This window comes from Sebastes fasciatus, chromosome 8, assembly GCF_043250625.1.
Source record: "Sebastes fasciatus isolate fSebFas1 chromosome 8, fSebFas1.pri, whole genome shotgun sequence".
In the NCBI taxonomy this organism is placed as follows: domain Eukaryota; kingdom Metazoa; phylum Chordata; class Actinopteri; order Perciformes; family Sebastidae; genus Sebastes; species Sebastes fasciatus.
The window spans coordinates 27,998,749-28,019,018 of NC_133802.1; the positions used below are offsets into that span (position 1 = coordinate 27,998,749).

The 20,270-nt window shown below is 40.8% G+C and overlaps 1 protein-coding gene across 1 annotated transcript in view; it reads left to right on the plus strand.

The window, feature by feature from the left end:
• LOC141773096 (piezo-type mechanosensitive ion channel component 2) overlaps positions 1-20,270 on the plus strand; it is a 28,819-nt gene that overhangs the window by 3,888 nt on the left and 4,661 nt on the right. The window contains exons 6-40 of the mRNA XM_074644781.1: positions 353-619; positions 2,169-2,277; positions 2,496-2,617; positions 3,415-3,474; positions 4,382-4,530; positions 5,192-5,356; positions 5,657-5,698; positions 6,004-6,036; positions 6,283-6,395; positions 6,650-6,825; positions 7,042-7,218; positions 7,311-7,475; positions 8,314-8,514; positions 8,639-8,843; positions 9,105-9,206; positions 9,314-9,479; positions 10,558-10,801; positions 10,933-11,029; positions 11,131-11,290; positions 12,536-12,625; positions 12,825-12,913; positions 13,483-13,548; positions 13,792-13,907; positions 14,049-14,169; positions 14,470-14,544; positions 14,682-14,848; positions 15,765-15,964; positions 16,711-16,872; positions 17,023-17,508; positions 17,587-17,845; positions 18,244-18,432; positions 18,557-18,764; positions 18,904-19,036; positions 19,177-19,324; positions 19,429-19,643. Coding sequence (XP_074500882.1) covers positions 353-619; positions 2,169-2,277; positions 2,496-2,617; positions 3,415-3,474; positions 4,382-4,530; positions 5,192-5,356; positions 5,657-5,698; positions 6,004-6,036; positions 6,283-6,395; positions 6,650-6,825; positions 7,042-7,218; positions 7,311-7,475; positions 8,314-8,514; positions 8,639-8,843; positions 9,105-9,206; positions 9,314-9,479; positions 10,558-10,801; positions 10,933-11,029; positions 11,131-11,290; positions 12,536-12,625; positions 12,825-12,913; positions 13,483-13,548; positions 13,792-13,907; positions 14,049-14,169; positions 14,470-14,544; positions 14,682-14,848; positions 15,765-15,964; positions 16,711-16,872; positions 17,023-17,508; positions 17,587-17,845; positions 18,244-18,432; positions 18,557-18,764; positions 18,904-19,036; positions 19,177-19,324; positions 19,429-19,643 — 5,477 coding nt within the window. The remainder of the gene's footprint in view (positions 1-352; positions 620-2,168; positions 2,278-2,495; positions 2,618-3,414; positions 3,475-4,381; positions 4,531-5,191; positions 5,357-5,656; positions 5,699-6,003; positions 6,037-6,282; positions 6,396-6,649; positions 6,826-7,041; positions 7,219-7,310; positions 7,476-8,313; positions 8,515-8,638; positions 8,844-9,104; positions 9,207-9,313; positions 9,480-10,557; positions 10,802-10,932; positions 11,030-11,130; positions 11,291-12,535; positions 12,626-12,824; positions 12,914-13,482; positions 13,549-13,791; positions 13,908-14,048; positions 14,170-14,469; positions 14,545-14,681; positions 14,849-15,764; positions 15,965-16,710; positions 16,873-17,022; positions 17,509-17,586; positions 17,846-18,243; positions 18,433-18,556; positions 18,765-18,903; positions 19,037-19,176; positions 19,325-19,428; positions 19,644-20,270) is intronic.

A 20,270-nucleotide genomic window follows, 5' to 3' on the forward strand; every position in this document is an offset into this window, starting at 1 on the left:
AAAAAACCCACACACAATAAAAATAAATAAATAAGTAGATAATAATTAAAAAAGACCACGCGAGAGTATGACAATAATTGTATGCAATATCTTTAATATTTTTAAGTGAAATTATTGTCATACGTAACCATAGTGATGCGTTAGCTAACGTTAGCTTAATGACGTTAGCTAACGTAACCATAGTGATGACGTTACCTAACGTAACCATAGTGATGACGTTAGCTAACGTTAGCTTTAACGTTAGTGTCTAAACTCATTGGCTGAAAATGCAAAAAATAGCGTAAAATCGTGACAAGGATAGCTGTTTTGGCTGCAACAATGTCACTATATTAAAATAAACGTGTATTTCCAGGTGTGGAGTATCACCTACAACAACTGGCTGACCTTCGCCCTGCTGGTGTGGTCCTGTATCATCTGGATGATGAGAGACCGGCGCCGCTACGCCATGATGTCCGCTCCGTTCCTGGCCGTCTACGGCTCCGTGCTGCTGGTGCTGGGCTTCCTGAGCGGGCTGCGGCTGAGCCGGGCCGAGCTGTACCCGGGTCTACCTCCGACCGTCATAGTGGACTTCGACCTGAACAGCTACCACCCTGCACCCTGCGTCCACCTGGGAGCGAAGGTGAGGACGGAGAGGAGGAGAGGAGAGGAGAGAGAGGATTAAAGACATGAAAATACTTGTTGATGACCTTAAATCATGAGTAGGAAAAGACCACTACTGTTTATTCTGCTCATCCGACTACACCTCTTTCTTTCCACAGATAGAGCTCATGTGTAGCTCCTCCATAGCACCTTAAAATGTGGATTAACATTTTAAGTATTTCTCTACGACATTAAATAATAAGAAATTATACAAATAGTCAGTAAACAGTGGCATCTTCCCAGTTACTGATTTTAACTTTTGTATTGTTAAATTAAGATTAGTGCATGGAAATACCACACATGTTGGACCAGTGACTATAAATATATAGAAACACAGAATATCCCATGTAAAGCAGGATTGTTCAAACTATGTCAGATAATAGTGTGACTGTAGGATCCCATCGCTTATATAAGAGGTCGATTAAAAAAATGGTTTTCAGGGTCTTAAGAAGCAGATAGATACGACAGAGTATTAGGGCCACATTGAGGAAAAAAAATCTGAGATTTCGAGAATAAAGTCATAACTTTACGAAAAGAAGTCGTAAAATTACGAGAATAAAGTCGTAATTTTACAAAAAAAACAACACGTAATATTACGAGAATAAAGACGTAATTTTACGAGAAAAAAAAAGTCATAATATTACAAGAAGAATGTCGTAATTTTACAAAAAAAAGTTGTAATATTACAAGAATAAAGTCGTAATTTTACAAGAATAAAGTCGTAATTTTACGAGGAAAAAAATCGTAATATTACAAGAAGAATGTCGTAATTTTACAAAAAAAGTTGTAATATTACAAGAATAAAGTCATAATTTCACGAGAATAAAGTCATACGTTTTACGTGTTATTTTAGAGGGGAAATAGAGCAGCCTGTGTGAAAATGAGGAACATGGAGCATCTTCTGAAGTTATACTTTAGTAAAGGTTTCACAAATAAGGAAATACTTAATCTTTTGGTACATCAGCACCACATTATCATCAGTATCAGGACCTTGAAAAGATTGTGCAAGAAACTGCATTTAAACCGAGACAAACAGCTGCTACCCGTCCAGAAGCAGGCTCAGGCTGCTATGTCCTCTCGCCCGTTTTATTGGTTGATGGTAATATGTTTTCCTAATATTACGACTTTTTTCTTGTAAAGTTATGACTTTTTTCTCCTAATATTACGACTTTATTCCCGTAATAAAATCAAAAAAATGTTTTTCCCTCAATGTGGCCCTATACTCCGTCGTAGATGGAACAGGAAGAGCTACAGTTCAAGTTCTTAGCATTTAAAGCTCTTAAACACCTCTGCAAATTTGAAACTTTCAGATCCATTAATTCAGATTAATCAAACAAGAATTTTGCCAACTGTACCCACAGATCAGAGTTATTTTTTGCAGCTTAGTCTTTTGGTAGCCACGTTTTATCACACTCTAGATTGTATTATAGTTGTTATATAAATATTAATTAGCACTAACTATGTTTACTGTAGCAGATTGTTAAACTGTGCATGTTTTGTACTCATGACACACTGTTTGTGTGCTGCAGGTCTTCTACTGCTTCAGCTTCTGGTTGATGTTTCGTCAGCAGCTGAAGGAGAGACAGGAGGAGCAGAGCTTAAAGGAGGAATCTCTGGATGAAGTCAAAGTCGTGCCACGTAATTTATTTTCGAATATCTTTTACGAAGATTGCAGCTACTGCGTTAGAGAATAACATTTAGTTTGGAATAATGTGAGACTTGTATACTCACATGTCCCTTCAGTTTGATGTTAAATGTCTCCCTTCAATTCTTCTCATCGTATTCTCCTTCTGTCTATCATTTCTTTCCTGTCTCTCTTCGCCCCTCCATCTCTTCTTGGTTTCCCTTCATATCAGCGGAGGAAAGTCCGCCATCACCTCTGGTAGCGATGCTGATCTCAGGGGTGAAAGGGACGCTGGTGAAATACTGGATCCTCTTCTGTTGCTCCATGTTCTTTGTGGTCAGCTTCTCTGGAAAGGTATCTATTGGGAGAAGTCTCATTCATGACATCTCATTCAAACACTTCACCTCTGACCTCTGAGGGCTTGATATGAAGTCAGGAAACTACAGTGAATGTCACTGTGATAGGAATGGGATTATAAACTGCATGTCTGAATTATTCTGCAGAGGGCTTCAGGGCACATGTGTAGTTATTTGCTTTCCCCATTATTGTCACCATTTTATCCTTTGCTGTGGCGACCACATTTTCCCACAGTGATAACTTAAAGTTCCTGTAATGCATTAAGTCATCATTCCACGTCATACAACGTGCATTCACCCCGTCAAACACCTACCAGGAAAAAAATACTTTCTATAATATTCTGTAGAATAGGTAAGCGATTAAAAAAATAATTCATCACAAAATGTTTACAGGTACAGTACTTGAGATGGTGTACATAATTGTCAAGGGGTTTAATTGTTGGGTGGAAGTAACAAATTACAACTACTCCTGTTATAGTATTTTTTCAAGTCCGTAATTTTACTCTTACTTAAGTATGCATTACACTATGTAATCTACAAAAAAAAAAAAAATGCTGCAGCAAGCGCATGTTTGGAGAGGAGAGCACCACAACAGCACAGGAGTTGGACTTGGGAGTAATTTTACATGCACTCTATGCAGGTTTAAAAACATTTTTAGTACTCTTTGTTTTAACAGACAAAATTCCTGCTTTATCTGTATATTTGTTTAGATAGATATTTTGTATTTGTATATATATATATTGATTTTTATTTAAATTTACCTCATCTTGACCTCTACATGTTTCACTTTCTTAGGTGGTCGTCTACAAGATCCTCTACATTGTCCTCTTCCTCTTCTGTGTTGTCCTCTTCCAGGTTAGTGAGTTTAGTGATCTGGCTGGTAATGGACAGCCAACATTTAGTTTGTCTGTCTTCTGAAATGAAGGAAAGTGACTTTAGTTATCCAGCTTCTCCAGTGAAGCTGCGTCTCGTATAGTAAATACATGTATTTTACACCTCGGTGTGAAAATTGACTATTAACTATACATTTATTCTCTGAGTAGATGACGGGTGTGAATTTGATATTGAGATTGCAGGGGTCAATAAGTGGAGAGGAAATCTGCTTTTATAGTTGAGACATAACACACAAAGACACTATTGTTTCAGGTTCATCTTACACTGTAAAGTGTTGCCTCCTAAATTATCATCAGTGAATCATTCAGCCGTTGTTTGTGCATAAAAACGCTCAGCTCTTATATTAACTCTGGGAACACACACACGCTCATCAATACTATTTTACAGTTAACGTATTGATTATGACTCATAAACACATACTCAGTCATTTTTTTGCTGCTGTTTTCTAGATTTTGTCTCCCCCATCTTATGTTTCTGCTGACCGTTTAGAAACACGGTAGGCACTTACTGAACAGGAAGGCCTAATGGCTGTGTGTGGAGGTGACGTAAGACAAGACAACACCATTTGTCTGTTTGGACAACATCAGCAACACCCTTGTGTTTTACATACTGGAGTGTTGGATGAAAGCAATGTAGGCAACACACTGGTTTTTAGATGTAACTTGTTTGGAAGATGCACAACATTAAGGACAAACTGTGTTTTACAGTGTTTTGTGTCATTGCTGGAGGTCAGTAACCCTGACACCAGCAGTTATTCAATACGGAAACAGGGGAATGAGTGTAACATTTGAACAAGTTGTGAAAATGAGGAGGTTTAAGATCTGTAGCTTCAGAGAAAAGGTACTGCATCGGTTTTCTCTCCGCTCAGATCCGTTACGACGTTTGGCGTCGGGTGCTGAAGATTTTCTGGGCGGTGGTGGTGGGTTACTCCATGGTGGTGTTGATCGCCGTCTACATGTACCAGTTCAGAAGTGTGTCTGGGATGTTGACACAGATCATGGGCATGTCGGAGGAAGGGTGAGTTTCTGTGTGTCTGCAAATTTGGGATTATTTTTTTTAACCCCAAGAGACCCACAATAGACCCGTTTTTGTCTTTTTTAGGGGGGTACAGGTGGTCTTTAGGGGGAGATAGCAGGTCAACAGTATACGTCACATAGAAGTGGTGTACATCATCTGAAAACTGGGAACCTGAAGATTAATTTGAGTGTTTGTGTGTGAAGTTGTTCTAGTCATGAATCAGAAATAAACACATTAAGTAATTGAAATAGGCTTAGAACATTGTGATATAAGTATATGATGTCCATTCCCATGCTCTATTATGTCTCATATGTTGTTGCAGAAATTTTGGGGTTGATACCATTTGTTACACAGATTTGGTGAATAAAAATGATCAATAATGCCTCAAAACTATGCCTCCACTAACATCATCACACCTGAATATAGTTTAGCTCATTTGATCCACAAGAGTCTCAGCTTTACAGTGATACACAATTTATGTAATTTAAGACTGTTAAGTCTGCAGAAATATTCAAATACATCATTTTAGAATAGGCGAAAATAACACATTTATACTGCATTCAAAAAACTACATGTGATTATCATAAAGTGGGCATGTCTGTAAAGGGGAGACTCGTGTGAACCCATAGAATCACATCATTACACCTGTCTGACTTTTCAGTCTTCGTGACGTGGGCTTGGAACGGTTCAACACAGTGGAGCTGTTTGCACGCATCCTTCTTCCTGCTGCGTTCCTGTTGGCTTGTATCCTCCAGCTGCACTACTTCAACTCAGACTTCCTGACTCTCACTGACCTCGACAACGTACCTGTCAGACAGGCTTCCAGGTGAGACGCCAAGGGAAAGAATGTCCTTTTCAAATAACGACTGTCCAGTTACAATATTGCTAAATATATCTAGCAAGTAGACATAAGATCATTTATATTACAAGTGAGCTGCCAAATAGAGAGTTTAGTTAGTTACATCTGGTAATCATTAAACAGCCAAAGTGCCATTGTTTCTTGGTTGTTAAAACAAACACTTATGTTGTTTGTGTATGTACATTATATAAGTTGTGGTTGACGGCTAAACATGTTGTATATCTCTGTATGCCTCTGTTCTTCTGTTCCATCCGTCTCTCCACCCAGAGAAGAAGAGCTCAAGAGTTCAGTCAATGTGATATCTGAGACGTAAGAGCAGCGTTTATACCTCCATTAATGTTTTGTTGCATTCACATTTCAGATGATCCATCACAATTAACAATATTTAGATATAATAATCAGTGTTTAATCAGTGAGCTGTTGGTGTAAATGTATATTGCCTGTGAATCTTATAGGGAGAACAATAAGTCCTCTTAGGTTGTTTTAAAATAATTAAACATTGAGTTAATTAGAGATGTGATGGTGAAATGAATATGGACTTTTTCTCAGTGTTCATCACAGTAACAGAAATATCAGTAACATTCACTGTAGCGTCTCTTTAATTTAATTCCCAGCATTAAAGAAAACATTGAAAAGTTCCAGAAAAGGTAAGGCTGTTGTTCCACTCTTGATTCTTGTTGCTTAGTCTATCGGATCAATATTTGTGTCTACAGTACATACTGTATTATACTGCACTTATTTGGTATATAATTCATATTCATATATACTGTGCGTGTTTTGGGGGGAGGTATCAAAAAAAAATCATTCCCTGTGACAACCAACCAACACAAGTTTGTAAGTTTGTTTTTCCTATAATTGTGTAAATATTTAAGATATGTTCTGTTGTCCTGCAGACTTGTCAAGGAGCAAATGGGTTCTGGGAAAAGTCAGGAGACTCTGGACAGCGTCGGACTACAATCCTCCTCGGAGAAAGGAGCTGAGGAGCTCGAGGAGACACCAGAGGAGGGTAACTAAAAAAAGGCTCTTCAGCCTCCATTTGTTGGGGCAATTAGGAGTGGGACCAATTAAACGATGGACTCTCTTACAATGATATGTTTTTCATACGCTGGCACCAAGTAGCGCATCTTTGTGATTGCCAGATATGAATTTTATGTAGCTCTTATTCTCCTGACATTAATTGCTGTCTGAACTGTATGAGAGATGATGTTCAAATGATGTCTGATGTCCTTCTCTACCCTTGCTACCGTCTCTTCCTCCCAGAAACTCTCCTCAGCAGTCCTGAGGACAAGTGGGTTGTGATTGTCGACCGGTCGAGCATGCTACTCATTCAGGCTCTGTCGGGACTCCAACGGCTCCAGGAGCAGTGCTGGAGACTGATGGAGCTCCACAGCCTCAAAATCGTGTCCTCCGGCATCATCTGGGTGTCACTGCAAGAGGTGGGATGTTTGACCTGTGCGTAGGGATGTGTGCGTATATACAAATTTTCAGAGATACAAAGAACAATCCCTTGATATTGATTTACTCAGTGTTGGTTTGATGGTTATAAAATTGTTTTTGTTTCTCTTCATCTACACCTGTCCTTCATGTCAGAGGCGGAGGTAAAATCAACCAACAAAATGCAGAATCTTTAGCCTTTAATAACGTTTTCACAGGTTTCTTTGATGAACTCGCTCTTCCTGGTTCTGTGGGTGTTTGCCCTCCCGTTCCCACGGTTACGGCCTGCAGCATCCAGCATCTCTGCTGCGTGGGCCTGCGTCATGGTGGTGTGCAAAATGTTTTACCAGCTCAAAGTCATCAAACCCCTCGATTACTCCTCCAACTGCACAGCTGTGAGTATCCATCTAATGGTAACTAATGCTTCTGTTAGCAGGCTTACAGCTGGATCAGCTGTGAATGGGCTTTAACGTTGTTTATATCACAGGGCCTGGCGCCGTACAACAGCTCGGGCCTGGATGACGGAGCAGAGATGAGTGGGAACATGGTGGAGCTGCTCAGGAGGTCTATTCTCTACATCGACCCTGTCGACCCCGTCTACTGGTGCGGAGCGCTGCGTAAATGTGAGGGCAGAATCCTCCCCTGTCTCAGGGTACGGTGACACACCTGCCAAAGTCTAAAAACTTTATAGCTTTGACATTTCTTCATCTTCATCACACAAAGCTACTTTTGCATTCCATCACATAATATCAAGTACACTCAACCAGGTTTAGGCTCCAACGCACTCGACTATCCATTTACTGTAGACTGTAAAACTGCACATCCTTTTAACCCCCTGCGATCCTGACTGACTTCACTCGTTCAGACGCTGTAGCAGTACATATACGATGTGAAGCTAGAAAACCTATGGAATCCATTGGTAACAGCCATGTCATGCTTGCTTGTCGGCAAGGCGGCTAAATAATGCCTCAAAGTTAGGCTACATTTTGGCGAGAGATAAATTGACATGGCCATTTTCTGTTTCAAAGGGGTCCCTTGACCTCTGACCTCAAGATATCTGAACAAATATGGGTTCTATGGGTACCCACGAGTCTCCCCTTTACAGACATGCCCACTTTATGATAATCACATGCAGTTTGGGGCAAAAACCATTCAGTTTTTAAATGCAGTATAAATGTGTTATTTTCTGCATACTGGGGTCCCTAAACAGTCTTGGAATTACATAAATTGGGTATGATTGTAAAGCTGTAAAGCTGAGACTCTTATGGATTCAATGAGCCCAACTGTATTCATGTGTGATGATGTTAGTCCCCATAGTAACCATTTCATTGTAGTGAGACCATTTTTTTTAATACTTGATCTCACTGTATAAAATTATACATACTAAACGGAAGTCAGAGACACACATTGAGGCTTGAATCAGCCCAGTTCCACCTTTGGATTGTGTCCCAGATCAGCTTTTCTCTAGAAAGTGTGTTTCTGTGTTGTAGAACCATCTGATGATACTCGGGCTGCTGGTGTTCGAAGCGATCGTCCATCGGCACCAGCTCTACTTCCGTCTCCATAACGACGTGAGGGCCCCGCCCTTCAGCATCATCTTCCACGGCATCACGAGGCAGCACCTGGATCACGGCATCCTGCCCTGCATCAAGTACTACATCAACTTCTGCTTCTACAAATTTGGACTGGAGGTACTTTTTAAGTGTGTGTGTGTGTGTGTGTGTGTGTGTGTGTGTGTGTGTGTGTGTGTGTGTGTCTGAACTGTTTAACGTATCTGGCATTGAAGTTCTTAACATGCACACTTCTTCTTCTCAGATCAGTTTAATCGTGGCGGTCAACGTGATTGGTCAGAGGATGGATTTCTATGCCCTGCTGCATTCCTGCGCCTTATTGGCTGTTCTGTCACGACGACGCAGGAAGGCCATCGGGGAGGTGTGGCCTAAATACTGCTGCTTTACTGCCGGGCTCATGGTGCTGCAGTACCTGCTCTGCATTGGCATCCCTCCCGCAGTCTGTGTTGGTATGGATGTTTTAATAATTCTGTGAGTTTTTGTATAAATAAACTGTTGATAACATTTTATGTCATTTATATCCAGTTCCTGAAAACTTTAACATTTGCTGTTTTATACACCTGGTGTGTTTTCCTGTAACCAGGGAAACGCGCCCAATTCCCCTTTCTATTTTCATGCGACATTTCAAAAGTTTGATTAAAAATTGCGTGACAATTGAATGTAAACACAGCTATTGTATGGTATTCTACTCTATTCTATTTTCTCATCAGATTACCCCTGGAGAACCGCAGCTCAACCTTTGACCTCTAATGTTATTAAGTGGTTTTACATGCCTGACTTCGCCATGAGACCCAATCCTTTATTCATATTCTGTGAGTTCATCTTTACTCTCTTCTCTTTGAACCTATTCCTCCGCTGTAACTCCTCCTGTCCTCCAGATTGTGACCTCCTCCTCCTCTTTCTCCTCTCTCTGCTGCAGACGACCACCTCCTGCTGCTCTGCTCGTCTCTGCAGTGGCAGGTGTTTGAGGAGGAGAACCGAGCGGCGGTGCGACTGCTGGCTGGAGACAACGTTGAGATCAGCCGTAGTCTGGATCCTTGTTCCTTCAACAAGTTCATACCTGTCGATAACTTCCTCCACTGCAGGTCAGAAACAACAACAGGGTCTTTGTATTTAGTTTTTTTCATCATCAACTAGGAGAAGAGTTTTGGTTGTATTTCCATTACAGTATATCTCAGACTTGTCTTGGTCTGAATGTCAGTCTGAATTTTTCATGTCTATCTATACTATTAAAAATATGAGTCATTTTATTGATGGTTGATTTATTTTTTCTCTCCTGGAAGGGGTGACTCACCTAAATCAGTCTAAATCTATAGACCCGAGATAAGGACAGGAAATAGCCTGAACTTTTATAATCCAGCACTTAGTTCATCTCTTCAAAACAGCTTCCTGCTGCGCAGGAATGCTGCAGGTGGAGAATATTTTGAGTCCATCACGCTGGTTTGTGGTTGTTTTAAGGAGCATTAAGGAGTCGAGTTAGATCGTAATTATTTATGTGTGTTTTCAAACCCATGAAAGCTGTTCTGGTAAAGTGAAACTGCTGGATAAGCACTCATGGACGTCTCCCATTTCGTTTATCTCACTTTCTGCTACGAGCCTTCATCAGATTCTCGGATAATGCAAAGACGCTGTGTTGTTTCATTGGCTGAGGAAGTTGGTATTTGAGTCGGACAGTTGATTGTATTTTAAATGTCAATATATGTCATCCATCAACATGTACTGTAGGTTAGGGATGCATCGATACCGATATCGGATATCGGGTCGATACTAACTCAAAACAGCTGAATCGGTATCGGTGACAATGAGGCCCAATCTATTCAATTAAATTCTATGTTTATATACCATATACATTAAATATGTTTTTTTTTTAAATTCCTGTTTAAGTTTTGACCAACTTGTTGCTGCATTAAAAAGGTTTACACCAGAATTATAATTCCTGTTAGTTTTGAAGATTTTTTACCAAGTGAACGAAGAAAGCAAATTAGCTTATTTTCCAAAATGTCAAGCTGTTCCTCTAAGTAAAGTTCTGTGATTTTTAGGCAATATTTGAGGGGTTTTTGGTACCATTTGTAGAGAAGAAGTAGATACAAAAATCTCTGGTTCTCATATGTTTTTCACAGTAATGCATTAAATGACTCTCCTCCCTCTCTGTCTGGTCCTCAGGTGCTACCTCGACATGGTGAAGGTGTTTGTTTTCAGCTATTTCTTCTGGCTGGTGCTGTGCCTCATCTTCATCACCGGCACCACGCGGATCAACATCTTCTGCCTGGGCTACCTGGTGGCCTGTTTCTACTTCATGCTGTTTGGAGGCAGCGTGTTGATGCAGCCCGTCAGATACATCCTGCGACTGTGGGACTGGCTCATCGGATACACCTGCTTTGTGATCGCCATGAAGAACCTGCTGTCTGTGAGTTACCACGCCGTGAACAAGTGCAGTAGTTTAGACACCCATCACATAATTTGTTAGCTTTTTTAACAGGCTCTATACTATCAATTAAAGCGCCTTTCTGCCATCCCCGTGTGTTTTTCTGTGATCAGCTCGGTTCTTGTGCCTACCTGGAAAGCCTGTTGAAGAACTGCTGCTGGTTGATTCAGGCTTTCAGCATGTTCTGCACCATCAAAGGCTACGACGTCCGTAAGTGTCTTCAACAGACGATGAGAAAGGACATCTTAAATCTCAGTTCATTCTTGTGTTTGTACATTCTTGATGTTAACATATCTCTTCTGTCCTGTCAGCTGCTCCTGACGCTGAGTGCGAGCTGCCGGAGGGCGAGGCCGGCATCGTCTGGGACGCGATCTGTTTCACCGTCCTCCTGGCACAGAGGAGGGTCTTCCTCAGCTACTACTTCCTCTACGTGGTGTCTGACCTCAAGTCTTCTAAGATATTGGCCTCCAGGTCTGTACTCCACACAAACCTCCTGTTGAGGTCCCTAACATATTTTAAAGCAGCAGCAAGCGGACTTTACAATCAGGGTGAGGGCGCACAATGACAACGAGGGGTTAATGTTTGAAAAACTTGAATTGGGTTTGATAAATTGAACCCAACCTAGCTTGTCTGTAATCAGTTTATAAAGGGAAACCAAAGGGACGAGATATGCAGCTAGCTTTGGATGAAGCAACACTCACTCACAGCTGTTTAGAGGACGTTTTTGTAGCGCTCTATTTTATGGATAATTATTCATATTCATTCCATAATTATTTCTGAGTTTCCAGGTAAGAAGAATTTAATTGTAAGGAAAATAGTAATTTCCAAGACATAGAAGCTCCATTTATACCCATTGTAAATATTAATTAATTGTGAATGTATTATTGGAAACTTTATTCTACATTCATGTTTAATTGTCACAGATTTTGTCAGGTTTGGCTGATCTGCCCACTAAAATACTATCCATGTTCTGCTTGCTATTAGTTTGAAATAATTATTTGGAATTTTGCCTATAATTAGTACCTTTCCAGAAAACATCTTGAAAATTAGGAATAGGGCTCCAACTAACGATTATTTTCATTGTTGATTAATCTTTAGATCATTTTCCTGATTTATCGATTAGTTGTTTGGTCTATAAATTGTTAGAAAATGGTGAAACATGTCTATCAGTGTTTCCCAAAGCCCAAGATGACGTCCTCAAAATGTCTTGTTTTGTCCACAAGTCAAAGATATTCAGTTTACTGTCATAGAAGAGTAAAGACACCAGAAAATATTCACATTTAAGAAGCTGGAATCAGAGAACTTTTTTTCTTAAAAAAATGACTCAAACCGATTAATCGATTATCAAAATAGTTGCTGATTAATTTAATAGTTGACAACTAATCAATTAATTATTGCAGCGCCAATTAGGAAACTATTCTGAAATTATGAACCTGTCAAAATGATTGTAACATTTCTGCAGAGTGACTGTAGCTGACAACATTATATGAGTTGACAATATGTGTTTCATTTAGGGAGGAAGGAAACTCTCTAATGCAGCCTTTTTCTGTCTGTTGTTTCCTTGTAGGTTGGTTACACAAGGATCGATTTTGAAATAATTGTTACAATAATTATAATAAGAGATCACTAACTCCTAAACAAAGTAGTAAGAAGTGTTTTACAGATGATGAAATAAACAGACGGTGCTCTTTTCCTCTTCCTCTCTCAACCTCTAAGGGGCGCTGAGCTGTTTGAGGCCAGAGTGAAGAAGCAGGTCGCCGCCAGACTGGAGGAAGAGAAGAAATCTGTGCTGACACTGAAGAAACAGTAAGATACGTTAAACAGTGTAGAGTCAGTATATAGTACATTTACAACATTTCAGCAGTTCTGACTGTGAATGAATGAATAAATTGACCCAGTTTCAATGACGACCAACACAATTTCCTCTCTCAATGTCACATTTTATTTCATCTCTGGTAAAAAAAAAGCAAAGAGCTAACTTGCCTTTCTCGCCCTCTTCCTGTAGGATGGAGAAGATCAAATCTAAACAGAAGGGTGGACCAGCAGCAGCAGGCAAACCAGCTCTTCCTGCTGATCAGGAGCAGGTGACACTGGGTAACACGAGTGAATCTATTTCCTGTTTCTACCTTTAACAAACCAGCAAAGCATGAGCAGATATGTTATTAAATAGATCTCTTATTAAAGCTCCAATCCTTGTTTGAGCTAAATTCACACACATAGTTGAAGTTTGTTTTATGATGAAAGATAATTTTGTGTCAACATGGGGTGTTTTATAATGCACTTTTCACTGAGATCTATACTTGTATCAGTGTTTACTTTAAGAAGCTCTTCAATCTTTATCATTAAAAGGGAGAAAATCAAAAGATGGTCAGAACATGGACTCAGTTATGTATCCAGATGTGCGATAGGGGCAATCTAAAGCCATTTTGAAGTATCTAGTTATTTAATTTATTTGGATTATTGTTTTTTTTTCTACACTTATTTTTCTATTTCGTATATTATATATTTGTGTTCCACTTATTCCTATGTTATTTTGTAATGATGCAAAACTGTAATGGGTAATATGATTTTGCTGAGAATAAAAAAAAAAAAGTTAAGTTAAAAAAAGCAAGAAAATCCGCCAATATCTGTGATGACTAAACCGATTGATTTGTGTTTTCCAGACGACGATGAGAAGGCAAAGAAAGATGCCGGAAAATGGTGGAAGCCGTGGGTGTCTAAGCCTGGAGGTGAGCGGCAACATCGCATCGACCTAAACACTGCTCAGTGCTCTCAATGAAGAATGTTCTGCTGTTTCATTTCATCTCCTCAAATTAGTCCTTCCTGTCAGAGAGACGTTTGTAACCCAGGTTATGTAATAAAACAGTAAAAACAGCCTCTGAGCTTCTGTACGGGAGCAGCTCTGGGTCAGATGCCTTATTCAAAACCTCAACAGTATGCATAGTGATGCAGTTTTGCTCTGTTTCATGCAGTGGAAAACAACTGTGGCTACCACCTGTTTGAGAGTGACAGCGAGGAGGAAGAGGAGGACGTTACGGAGAAGAAAGTAGAGGAACCACCACCACCAAAGAAGAAATCTGCTTTCCAGGTGAGAGCCAGAAAAAACACAAAAACTAATGACGAATAAAAAGAATACATTTAATGTTTTCCATATTCCCAAAGATAGTACGTTAAAAGTGAACACTGACAGATGTGTTGCTATGTTGTAACATCGTCTTTGATATCCTAGTTGGCCCACGACGCCTGGGTCAACAGCTCTAAGTCGGCTCTGAAGGACCTGAAGAAGGAGAAGAAGAAAATAAAGAAAGAGGAGAAGAAGAGAGCAAAGAGAGAGCTGCAGAGACAGCAGGGTGAGAGAGCCACATGTGGAGTTTATGTAACAGCGTCTAATCCTCCTCCATTTGAACATTTAGAGACAGAGTCCATCAGATTTGAATATTTCTGGTGTAAAGGAGGAGATCTGGTATCGTGGTGTTCACCAAACCTGTAAAGGGATATTCTGTCCTGATGATGGCGCTGGAGGAGAGGGCAGGAGGTCACCAAGATCCTTAGGAGGGGACCATGAATTTGACAGCAATCTGTCCAGCAGTTGTGGAGACAGATGGACCAACTGCTTAAATAATTTAACACTAAAATCGTCTTTCTTCCAGGCATTGATAGAGAGGACTCTAGTGAGGATGAACTGGATGAAAGCACCGTGGAGGAGGAGGTAGAGGAGGGAAAAGGTAAACAAGCATGAGTCACTGCATTTCACTCACAAACCACTGGATTACAGCAACTTTCTACCACAAGTAAACCTCTGAGTGAAAAGAATATTTTACATTTCTATACATTCATATTCACTTATGTCGTCTCCTTACAGAAAACATCGTGCATCGCGTCATTAACACCGTGAAGTTCAGCTTTGTGTTCATTAAGTCCCTCCTAGACGACCTGACGGGGGGTCTGAACGCGTTCTGTAAAGAAACGCTGGACATTTCCAAGGTGCTGCGCTTCGAGCGTGCGTTACTCAGCCAACAGCAGAAGAAGGTGAGAGGAATGGATGTAAAGCTGATGATTGTAAACTGTTGACATGTCTGGGTTTTAGCCTCAAAGTGAAGCACAGAAAACTGTTTAATCCTTCATATGGACAAAAACAAATTCAACACCAAGTAACATTTTTATGTGATTATGACTTTTATGTATTTTTAGTGACAAACTGATATCATGTAGAAACTGTGAAAAGTTACAGTGCTGCACACAGTGAGTCTGTTTTCCTGTTTCAATCTGATGAATAACTATAAATAAGTAGTTATTTACAGAATGTGAAAATATGTGAAGTTAAAATGAGATATAAAATCCAACCATACTTGGGTAATCTTTTATATACAGCTTGTATGTTCAAAAATAGCGATAACATGGTAATTTAACTGTGACAGTTATCCAATGTGTGGATGACAAAAAGCTCTTTCCCTTCCTTGAATCTATTTTATTTTTAATTTTTATTTTTAACTTTTTTAAATCTATCTATCTTACCTCTGTTTTTACAAAAAAAGTTCAATAAAAATAATATTTTTTTAAAAAACAACACATTTAAGCATGTAAAATTAGGTGTCTTTTCTATCTGTCTTTCCATATCCAAAATGTGCTCTATTTAAAAAATGATTTAAATATTTCTTACAGCTATTTTTTCTTTGAGCATTTTATTCATTAATTTAATCGTTCAATTATTAAAGTTGATTATAACACAGGTGTTGTCAGTTACGTTCAGAGTTATGCTTAGAAAAGACCATTTTTCACAGCACACATTTAGACTCGTCAAAGCAGGAAAATAACAGGTGTAACTAATAACATTAATGATGACTGCATCACATGTAGGTGAACCAGGCATATACTGTAGCACAAAATACACTTCCCACACTATGTTTTGTGTCGGCTACGCCCTTTACGTCCCTTTTCTCCACAGGGTAAAGAGGTGAGCCAGGAGAGCGTGAAGCAGTTTTATGAAAACTGGTTATCCCGTCAGAACACACTTTTATCTCAAGACGACCCCGATGACAACCTGCCTCCTCCTCCCTCCCCGTCCGACGTCCCCTCCTCACGCCACGCCTACGCCAAGCTGAAGAACCAAGCCTCCAAAGTGTCCTGGGGCAGCAGCTTCTCCAGGCAGGTTACTGGACTCTGAGTCACTCACATATTTACCTCTCTCATGCTTTCATTCTCTTCCTTCCTGCTTCTACTGTATTTACTTCCATATGTGCATCAAGGTTTTAATAGTTTTGACATTTCAATTTCATTTTAGTTTAGTTTTAGTTAATTTTCAGAGTGTGTTTGCTAGTTTTAGTTTAGTTATAGTTTTTGAAAAAGGTTTAGTTTGAGTTTTTATATATTTAGTTAATTTTTTTTTTTAGGGCCAGCTATAATGTCTCACAAGTATGTAGCTACATATACATACAAAATACATGGTTGGAGAACTGTTTATTATGTTTACGCGCTACTTTAGCAAAGCAATTGCAGGATAGCGCTATCTCCTGAAAGGTTTCTGTAGTTCAATGTCACGAGAGTTGACGGGAATTCATGCCGTCTCCTTTTTTCGTGAGTGATATATTTTAGCAAAAAAAACTTCAATTAATTTACACTCATTTATATTTTATTTTTGTTATTTTTTTAACCAGGCATTAAAGGATATAGTTTTTATTTAGTCTCAGGTTATTAATAATATTTTTCACTGCTTATTTTCATTTTAGTTTACTGTAATAACCCTGGTGTGTATACATGTACTGCATGTGTAAAGTTAGAAACTGCCAACATATTAAAGACATGAATGGCATTATTACTGTACATACTATATACACAGTCTGCCCATCGTTTAGACCCTGTTGACTCATCTGCTCTCTGCTGCTCTCCTTCAGCTGTATGACAGATGAGACGTTGCTCATGTCCCGGCAGCCGACGCAGGAAGAGCTGGACGATCCCCCCGCTGTGTCGCCTGCTGCTGACCAGCTCAGACGGAGACTCCTGAAAACAGCCAACATCGACCTGACCTCCTTTGAGAATGTTGACCTTTCACCAAGGTGAGGGAGAAAAAAAGGTTCACTTCACACACAGATTTGCTATAAAGTCGTGGAGAGAAATCGAAACTTCCCTCGACTCTTTAAAACTTTGCATAACCATCTCCCGATCTGATTCTTGAAGTTGAAACGTCTTTATCCTTTTCTCAAAAGCTGTGAAGATGGCGCCCCTCAAAAGGAAATCCACGAACAAGAAGAGGAGGAGGAGGAGGACATCGAGGGTGAGACGAAGCGTGAGCGAGAACAAGAAGAGGAGGAGGAGGAGGACATCGAGGTAGAGACGGAACAGGAGCGAGAACAAGAAGAGGAGGAGGAGGAGGACATCGAGGTTGAGACGAAACGGGAGCGAGAACAAGAAGAGGAGGAGGAGGAGGACATCGAGGTTGAGACGAAACGGGAGAGAGAACAAGAAGAGACAGAGGAAAAGGAACAAAGAGAGGAGTATCGTGAGGTGGAGAGAGAAGAGCCGAACGAGGAACCGCTGCTGAGAGAAGAAGATGAATGCGCCGATTACCCAGAATGCACCTCGTTGCGCTTCAGGGACAGTGATGGAGAGAAAAGCCTCGACCTCGCAGAGTCTCCCCGACCTCTGAGTGAGGAAACGAGGAACCTCACTGCCAGCGAGCTGCTGCTAAACAAGTCAGTACACACAAGAAACGTATAAGTTGAAAACAGTTTTCGACATTATTATGATTTTTTCTGTCTTTTCTTCTGCAGCATGTTTGAAAATGACGAGATCTTCGAGTCCGATAAGTTTTTCGTGACGCTGCCGAGGCCGCTGAAGCTGCTGTTCGCCCTCTATAACACCATGGTGTCCAAGTCAGAGATGCTGTGCTACTTCGTCATCATCCTCAACCACATCGTGACGGCTTCGTTCCTCTCCCTCATCCTGCCCATCCTCATCTTCCTCTGGGCCATGCTGTCAGTGCCCCGGCCCTCCAAACGCTTCTGGATGACCGCCATCATCTACACAGAGGTAGGTTATTACGCCGTTGTGTGGTGTGTTTGACGTAATCTTCCAACGTGAGGGGTTTCATTGCGTTTTTATGTTTAATAAATAAGTATTCCTCTGAGACGACATCTTGTGTAATTGTTTTTACAAATTAAACAAAAGTGTTTATTACTCTTTATACTCTTTTTTTGCCTGTCTTGAAATCAATCAGTGTGTACTGATGCCAAGGTGCCCTCTTTGTTGCCCCTATGGTAGATAAGACTGCCCTTCCAGTAGAGAAAACGTGATAAAGTGCCCTCGAGGGTGCCCTTAAAATGGAGAAGATGCGATGCAGAGCCATATAGGCTGTCTTACATGCTAGAAAACTTTCTGCATTCTGGTGTCCTTTTAATTTTTTCCTCTCCCGTCTCTGTTTCTCTCAGCTGACTGTTGTGGTGAAGTACTTTTTCCAGTTTGGTTTCTTCCCCTGGACCACCTCTGCCTACCGAGGCATGAACGCCGAGCGGCCCTTCGCCCTGCCCAACATCATCGGGGTGGAGAAGAAAGACGGCTACGTCCTCTTCGACCTCATTCAGCTGCTCGCTCTGTTCTTCCACCGCTCTATTCTCAAGGTAAAGGTTACCCTGCTCATTCAAGTATACCCACCTGCTGCTGTATGTGTTGTACGGGAGACACCAGCATTCTTGCCATGCAGCTAGATTTTAAAATCGTGTTTGTGTCTCTGTGACTGTGCAGTGCCACGGGCTGTGGGACAACAAAGAGGTTGAGATGCCTGATTTTTTCAAGAAGATGAAGAAGAAAGTCGACAAGAAGAAGATGTCAGGAGGAGATAGGACGGGCAGAAAAGACAAAACTCAACGCCGGTTAAAGTTCCTCCCTCTCCAGGCCTCCACCACCTCCATGTTCCGTAGACGAAAGAAAGGCGACTCTCCGGAGTCTGATGGTGAATATTCAGAAAAGCTTGAGATATTTTGATCCAAATCTGACCCAAGAGACTCCTTACTTTTCTGTATGTATGATGCTGTATGACACAAATCACCATGTATGACTAACATTTCACGTTTCCTTTTTTTTTACTGGAGAGGTGAAGCCCAAGAAGCAGCACAGCAGGAAGAGGAGTCGGCAACAAAACAAGGCTCCGCTGACCAGGAAGCAGAGGATCAGACAGCTGATCAAAGAGAGGATGCTGCAGACCAAAGCTGCCGTCATAGAAGTGTGCGTTGTTGCAGACGAACCTCATGATATTTTAACATTATATTATACTGATTCTTTTGCCTTAACAGTCCCGAATATAGAGTAATGACAGCGTGGAGAAAAGTGTGTTTTGACGCTGTATATTCTGTTTTTCTCTACAGCGGTCTTCACATTTACTTACCCATAAGACAGTTTTTCTACGACATCATCCACCCGGACTTCAGTCCCGTGTGTGACGTCTACGCCCTCATGTTCCTCATCGATGTGGTCAACTTCATCGTCACCATATATGGATACTCGGCTTTTGGGGTGAGAGTCTGACCTGCCTTTCATCAAACCAACAATATACACACTTAAAAATGTATGTTATGTGCAGTACGACACTATCAATGCTGAGCTTTGTCTGTCTGTAGAAATATTCTGCAGGGGTCGACATCACAGAGTCTCTGTCGGAGGACCAGGTCCCAGAAGCCTTCCTGGTCATGCTGCTCATGCAGTTCGGCACCATGATAGTGGATCGGGCCCTCTACTTGAAGAAGTCCCTGATGGGAAAGTGTGTTTTCCAGGTGGTGCTGGTGTTCGGCATACACTTCTGGATGTTCTTCATCCTCCCCGGGGTCACAGAGAGGTCAACTGAGTTTATTATTCTCCTCATGTGTTGTATCGTTAAAGGGACAGTTAGGGTGTTTTGAAGCGGGGCTGTATGAGGTACTTATCCTTAGTCAGTGTATTACCGAGAGTAAATGACGGTTTGCACGCCTCCAGTTTGGAGAAGCAGACAGGAGTTACCGCACGGGAGCAAAGCAATGTACAGCTGTGGACGGTGCCGGCAGCAAAACGTATTCTAGCCACCTAAAAAAATGGCCCAGCTAAAAAAAGTTTACGCTATATTTAGAATATTTATCTTGCCGTGAAACAGCTATACAGTCTATGTTTCCGACGAGGAACTGAAGCTGTTATCTGTGCTCTCACCAAAGCAACCAGACTCCATTGAAAAAAACTGAAATTTTACCTTGCAGAACCCAGTGGTACTACCGCTGCCTCAATCGGTTTGTGAGTTTGTGCTGTCTGCAACCCCAGTGTTCAGTGAGGTAAAATCACAGTTTTTTTCAATGGAGTCTGGTGGCTTTAAAGAGAGCATGCAATATTTGTTAAAGGTGAAATGTGTGTCAAAATAACATTTAAAAATGTAATATTGTGGTGCTGCAGAGATGTCCTGGCCTACACATCATATTCTACAGTCTCAAGAAAACAT